At 29.7% G+C, this 7,959-nt stretch overlaps 1 protein-coding gene across 2 annotated transcripts in view; it reads right to left on the bottom strand.

Moving 5' to 3' along the window:
• The window catches only part of LOC106463599, a 23,613-nt gene extending 17,767 nt beyond the window's left edge, over positions 1 to 5,846 (bottom strand). For both annotated transcript variants that reach the window (XR_002611516.1, XM_013923646.2), the window contains exons 1-2: positions 5,310 to 5,846; positions 3,972 to 4,151 (exon numbers count right to left, since the gene is read on the bottom strand). Coding sequence is in view for 1 of the 2 variants with exons in the window: in XM_013923646.2 (XP_013779100.1) it covers positions 3,972 to 4,151; positions 5,310 to 5,390 (261 nt within the window). In the remaining variant the exon portion in view is untranslated. The remainder of the gene's footprint in view (positions 1 to 3,971; positions 4,152 to 5,309) is intronic.
• Between the last annotated feature and the right edge of the window lie 2,113 nt (positions 5,847 to 7,959).

Raw genomic sequence — 7,959 nt, 5'->3', positions numbered from 1 at the left:
AAGTCACAGACACCTACTGTAGAAGAATCCTAAGCCAAACAACAACAGTGTATATTTATACTATTAAGAAATATAACTGAAATACATTTTATTCTGACAATTGACAAAGAATCACATTATAAATTCTTACAATGTGTTATGTGAAACCTGCAGATATACACAATAAATGATATATCCTGAATCAATTCTACTATAATATAAGAAGAAAGAAAGATGGGTATATTCATACATAACTCATTACTGTGCTAGTTGTGATATAAGTGTCTGATAGTTGAATAATTCTGTAATTATCTCTCTTTTCTATTATAAAGCAATATATTACAAAATTTGAGATGCTCACTGACAGAACTTACATTATTAGAAACAGATTTAGAAATATGTAGTATTTAATTCTCAGACACTCAACATTTTACATTTTCAAAAGTATGTTTACTTTTAGTTATTCCCTATAAATATATTCTGAACAAGAAATGACATATTCAAGACTTGTAAGGTATAACCACAGTTTGGTAGATAATCTGGTTTTTCTGCTGAGCAAATTTCTAAGTGCAACAATTAAAAGTTTTAACCTCTAATGTAAGCATATCTGAATGTTCTCTGAGCTCAAAGATAGCCACAATTATTTTACTGTAAAATGTTATGTCTGGTTTGGGAGAAACATCTTTTGTTTCTACCCAAGTTGTTGGACTTAGATGCAGGAAATATCAAACATTATTGAATAAACAAAAAAATTATACTTTTCAAACTGCTTTTAAATGTTTAGGTTTACATGCAAGTTTTTACTGATGGTAATAATATACAGGCAAAGGTGACATGAATTTTAATATCCATGGATTTTAATAAAAAAAAAAAAAAGAAAGATACCTACAACATGAGACTAAGTACACACAACAATGTCATTAGAAGTATTGTACATCATACACAGACACATAGCTAAGAATAACATATTTTCACTATCATATGTCATATAGCTTGAGAGTTCCTAGCTTGATGTTAAGATCTTAGTTTCTTAACACAGTTTTAAATTAGTTTTGTGTTTGTTTTCCATTGTGACCCTCTTCGTAAATGTTTTATTGAAAAGCCTAATCAGGTTTTAAAATTCTATACTGTGTACAATACTGTCAGTATTCCTGTTGAAAACTATCTTAAAATATAAAGTGTTATAACAAAATTTTCTCAGTTATCATTACATTTAATCAGTTTGTGCATTCATAATTGTGAATATTTTTACCAGTAATAAAAATTTTAGTAATGGATAATATATACAAGACAATGAACACTTGGTGTAATTTCTATACATTTAATGAAACAGAAAAAAAATAACTTGTGACAGTTCCAGTTTCATTAGATAAATGGGACCGATATTTGAAATTATTTAAATGTAAATGTCTCCTGTTGAAATTATTCACATTTCTTTCATTTTTAGTTGCATCAATATCAGATGTTTTTAACAACTGAATTAATTACTAGTAGATGAAACTTTGTAAAACCTGATAAGTATCTAAGTTAACAAAAATTACATTCACAATGAGTTCTGTTCTGGGGAGAAGATGTGAATTTTTACAGAGTTCAATGTACTCAACATGCCTCATGTGAAATTAAGTCAACATCTTAATTTGTACAATGGGAAAGAGATGGACATCAACTATTTGAAATTAGTAATATTGAAAATAGCATCATCTGTGTTTTTCTTTTAGTATACTACACTATTTCTATATACACTCGTGAAATACAATAATTTCAACAAAACTTGATTTATCAACCATGCTGTAATACTACAAATAAACTGTTTTTGAGCTTTTGTGACATACTGTGATTAAAATAGAACTTTGGTACCTAGTCTTTAAATCATGCTTTCAGCAAAGAATGTTATCAAGATATTTTGTCATATACCATGTTTATGTTAAACTTCTACCTCCAGATTCAAGATAAAAATCTACATTGAAAAATGTTTGTAGATAAGTATATGTATCTTAATGCTTTTGTATATCTACATTCAAACTTTCCAAAAGTGTCAATAAAATCATCATTATAAAAAAATGCTTTTCATATCTACAATTACCATTAATAGGAAAAAAAAGTCAATTCAAAACTTACTTTTCCAATACATTTTTTTTAATGTTTTAAAGCAATAATTTAGTACAACTGAGCACACGTGGATAGAGATCGTGTGTAGAGTAATGTTTCAATGCAAAACATGGCTTAAGTAGTTATCGTGTTTTTTATTAAAATCCTGGTTCTCCTCTGCTCAGCAGATTTTACTTTATTCAGATATTTTTTGTTCACATTTAAATTTTACTAAGCTTTACTTTAACATTTAGTAACATATGTATCTTTGTTTTTGTTTTGTATTTTAACTCTGGGTTTAGTTTTATCATGTAACTTTGCTTTAGTTTAACTTAGAGGAATACATACTGGACTGGTGGGAGAGAGTCCACACAACTTTTAGTTCCCTCCTTTCCAACGTACCACAGACCCACTTTCCCCTGTTTTGTTTTGTGTTAACAATTGTGGTTATGTTTGTGCAGTATAGATAAAGATTATTCTTATGCACCTTCTACAGTTGATTGGAGAGATAAACAGACAGACACTCAAAAACTCGATACCATTTGAATTTCCAGTTAGTGGGCCCTAAGTGACTACTCTGAAGGAAATTTATATGTTTGAAAATTCCACACACTCGTCTTTTCAAGTGCAATACATTTTACAAAGATAAAATAATAACAAGTTTAACTGATTAAACAATATCAACCTTGTCTTCCATAACTATATTGTTGCTTAATTTTTCTAATAAACCAGTTAAGAAAAACAACCAGATCAGTCCGTACCTTACACTACAAAAACAGGAATTTTTTCTAATTCGCTTATAAAGAGGGTAAAACTAGTTGAAGATGAAGATCTTATTTTAATTTTATTTTAGTTGAAGACATCCAAAAATTACCTCAAAAGCCAAATAAGCATCCAATTAACACATCAATTACTTCTAATTTTTAGTTTTGCTTGATTAATTAGTGAACATATTTGCATAAGCAAAAATATGTCACAGAAATACAATTACATTTAAACACTTACTCATAAGAAACCAGAATCTAAACATTATGAAGTATTTAGGAAGAGTTTAGTAATTTATGGAACAAGCCACTGATAGAGACTGTTTACAACATTCTTTGATTTAATCCTTTTACAGTACAATGTAACATAAAACATAAAATAACAGATGAATATTATTGTAGTTTATTTGAGGTAATATTTTAAATATAATATGTGAAAGTCAAAATTACCAAATTATGCACTATTTTGGTATTAGGATATATTTTTTGAATTCCACAAGGACAAATACAATTATCTAGTGTGTAACATCTTCAAAGGACTTAATTAATCAAGTAAACATTACAGTAAGGTTTGAATTTTTCATTTGTTATCATATTTTTGAGAAATGTACAAGGTAAGGGTATGTTTCATTATTATACATTACTGTATGCTACCGATAGGATTTTATATACCCTACTGTAAATAGAGCACATACAGATGTAATTTCTATCAAATAACTTTAGACTTAAACTTGAAAGTTTGTAACATTTCAAAACTTATGAAAATTATAAATTGAAAATAACGATTTTCTTAAGATGCAATTTTTCACTTTGTTCACATCAAACGTTGGAGCCAGATGCCCGATTATATACAGAAGTAAAAGTTACCTATGATGAGTTTATGAACTTTTGTATATTGAACTTGGGCTTTTATTAAACAATGACTTCAAAATTTGTCACAATATTATGTCAAATATTTCTTGAAGGGTTTGTAAGTGATCCAATGTTCAAATAACTTTAAAAATATCAAGACACTCTATGTAAATATAACCTCATTAAGTAATAAAAATATTACTTACATCAAAAAGCATCAGTACAAGTAAGCATATAAATTTTTATACAATTATTATAATTACTTAAGCCACCTAAACTCATTCTTACCTCAAATACATTAGCCTGCTGTTTCTGAGAAGCTGGCATGACCTTAATACAGTCAGTGAGGGGAATGATTTTGCTAGGTGTTTGACGCAAAAAATTATTTTCTCTATCAAAAATTTCAAGTCTCCGGATGCCATTTATGCTGGTTTGATAAAGAGCAATATACCGCTTACTCCAAGATTTCTATAAAATGTTTCACAAAAATGGTTACACATTTTACTATACATGTCTGCAAGTATGATTTAATAAAAACATTAAATTATCTTTTTTTTCAATGTTGCACTAAAAGTAAAATATAACACTGAAAATTTTGAACAGCAATGCCAAGTAAACTTCTAAATGAAATATGAAAAACAAAAATGGAAACATTTTGCCAGGCCTTTACTTGCCTGTTTATTATTTGTTGAAAGATGTATTTTGTCCCTAAGTTTCAGACTGATAGACAAACCTTTGCCAAAGTTTACAAGTTTTCATCTTATACTCTGCAACCCTGTCTATTAATATTAATGCTAAAAACAAATCTTTTTGTTTCTTTAAAAAAAAGTGTATTCTGTAAACAATTCACTTATATTTTGGATATGATTTTTGTTCATTCTGAATTATATGCATAAGTATCATCAACAGTTAAAGCTCGTGTTACAGTGTTAAATGCCAATAGCTTGCAAAATAATAAGATCAATAGGACCAATACTTGTGTGATAAAAATCACATCAAACTGTATGATGAGTTTTATTATTGGCATATTTCATATATATCAAATTCCCTGATAAGTATGAGGTCTTTATGCTAACTAATATTTTCATATGCATATAATGTCAATGACTTCAGTAAATATTTTGTTTTCTTTGTGTTCCTTGTGGAGTAGCTAAGGTCATCTGTCTCAACCTTGATGATGTCTAGATTTTGTGTGGTTTTTATATGCAAAGCATCATGTATTTCTCCAGACAGAATAATCCTGTGTTAAAATGTTAAGGAACTATTTACCACAATTAGAACTACATACACAAAAATTCCACATATTAAGAAAAATGAGTCTATAATTATCTTAATACACGCAATGACTAAAATAAAAATAAAAAGTATAGGACATTTAAGTTGTCACTCAAATCACAATACACTGTTAAGAGCATTTGTGAAGTCAGAATATAATGATTAAATTGTGTAGTGCTAAAACATCCTAGTAAATATATTGTGGTATAATATTAACAAACTACTAATATTATCATACATAATGAGATATTTGAGTTGTAACTATTTAGCAGTAGCATTCAATGATTCATTTAAATATAACTTTACATAAGAAAGATTTTCCTGAGTTTTTAACTTTTTTTAAGTTCTCACCTTTAAAATTCCTTGTCGTTGTGGGGCAATACACAAAAACCCAGTTTTGAGAGCTACGTCTTTTTCTATACATGCCATCATAGAAAATGTAGCATAAAAATAAGCTCTAAGCCTGAAGTTAGAATTAGTATTTTCTTAAATTTGTGATTGCTATTGAATAGTTACGCCTAATCACTACGCAAAAGAAACAACAACAAAAAAACTGATCATGTACTATGTAGTCTACTTGATGGTTTGCAAACAAATTATACTACACAGATGCATTGTTGGCAACTTGCCAAATCAGTTTCAAATGTTTCATTTCATTTCCAGTAACTTAAATTAAAATAGGGTCAAGTAGGTTTCTATCTATATATACCATTAATCTGGAACAATAAAGAACTTCTAAATGACACTGGTCCAATACCTATCATATTAAACAAAGGGCCAGACGACTAGTTCATTTCTTTCGCTAAGCGAATGCTTTGAAGTGTCCTTGCAACTCCTAATTTTATATTCGACTACCATGATTACCGTTTTCACAGAACCGTACCCAATTTCCGATTTCTCAGAGAAGCACACGATATTACCGGATGTTGACACAGGAAACGTGTAAGACTTGTGGTACGTTACTTATTGTGCAAGCAAACGGATAATATACTATAACATTTAATACATTTTTAAAGTTTTCGTAAGCACCAAAATTATCTCATTTCTGTTGATTATTTTTTGTAAATGTAAGAATATTTGTTCATCAATACGTTGTATTTCTTTAACGTTTCAATAACTTGTTTTTGAAAATATTTTTCCTACTCTTTTTTAAATTTTACATTTCTGTCTCACAGTTAGACCGTGTAGATCACAAATTAACGAATATGAAACAACTAACGGGTGTAGCACAACAAATAGTTACTATTATTCGAATAAAATAGCTAAATAATATAGGTGTTTGTCTAGCTTCCCAAATGTATTTGTCAATCAGCCTAGATCTGACCACGGGGCAATACTAAACAGGAACGTCAATTGTGTGATTGAGGGGATGGCAGGGGGATAACCCTAAAAAAAAAACGGTTTGACGCTGTTACTAAGTGTACTATAAAGCTAAAGTACCTTCCAGTAACAAGTCACATATCATTGCATTCTCATTTTATAAAAATTCAAGAGCTTCTAGCGTCATCTTTAGGTACACTGCTGTCCAACATATAAGTCTAAGACATTCGAAAGAACCCAGATTCCGGAAATGCACTTCAAAGAATAATTTCGAAAACATTCAACACAGTGGGTAAATTAGGACTTTGAAAGAGGTGGAACTTTCTTTTTATGATATTCACATCGACATTCCAATCAAAATACTAGGAATGCTAATGGTGTAAATTCTCAAGAGGCAGAACCTTGCTCCGGAATTTTCTGCCCCATCTTAACTTCTGGTTCACCAAAAGAAACACAAATTAACAACTTCCTTTGTGACTTATTTTGGCTAATGAGGTTGGAGAAAGACCTTTTAAAACACAGCTGTACAGGACATAAATAAAAATAGACATTTTTATACCGCACTTTCAAATCAAACAATGGTTGGAAATTCAATGTACCATAATCCAAGACTGCACACTTCACTGGCTGTTCCAGATAACATATACAGGGAAGAAAATCCTTAACTTATAACAAACTGTACATTATCATTGTAACCCTTAAAAGTGACTTCATCTTAATCTCAAGGAGTGGCCAAAGACACAAAACTAAACTGATACAAGCTTGTATACAATATCCTTTATAACTTTTACTTAATTTAAAAAAGAATTAATCAGAGGCGTCAGAACCACTTTTAGACATTTGACTTATATAGCAACTGTAACTTATATTATTATATGTTTAACCAAGCACCCCCGCTTTGCAACTCTTTCCTACACCACCGTCAATACCTGTTCACGACCTTCCAATGAGTGACTAACAAAAATGTGATCACTATTTGCAGATCACCAACTCGAAAATTTATAACAAAATATACGAATATACCTTGTGACGGATTTATTCTTATACATTTATTTTAATATCGATGTTTGTTTAAATTCAATTTATATTTAGAAATGTACATAACGTATACTGTTAAATATGTATTGTGAAATTCCGCCTATTGTCTCAAGTTGTAGAAGATTCTCGAGTGTAAGAATCAACAATATATGTGTATACGTAAACGCCAGTGTAGCTTTGTATTGTTACATAATCTGATATTTCAATAAACTCTCCACACGCCTATAAATATAATCAACGTGACGCGCCAAAAAAAGTATATGTTATTGGTTTGCTATAGTTGGTATACTATAAACTTCGGAAGATATTAATTGTGATTAACGCTTATTATTCGGGAACTTCAGATATATTGAACAGGAATGTTTATAAATTTCGAACATAACAAATCATTGAACTTCAGTGGATTCACATCGGACATTAGTACTTTTACGAATATATTATATAACTTCAGCGATAAAAGAAACTCGACCTGTAATCGGCGTGTGATCAGTGAGAACTACAGAGCTAGCTAGCTCCTATTAAGTGAATTGTACCTACACCAACTCGAAATTAACTCACTCATCGTGAACTCTGGATAAGATATCAAGAAAGTTCCAGACTAGAAAGAATACTTTATATTGCTTGCATCTTTGTACAACTTTTG

Source organism: Limulus polyphemus, unplaced genomic scaffold (genome assembly GCF_000517525.1).
Source record: "Limulus polyphemus unplaced genomic scaffold, Limulus_polyphemus-2.1.2 Scaffold1443, whole genome shotgun sequence".
Classification (NCBI taxonomy): Eukaryota; Metazoa; Arthropoda; class Merostomata; order Xiphosura; family Limulidae; genus Limulus; species Limulus polyphemus.
The sequence above is the reverse complement of the archived record's forward strand: the minus strand, read 5'-3'. Positions and strand labels throughout refer to the sequence as shown.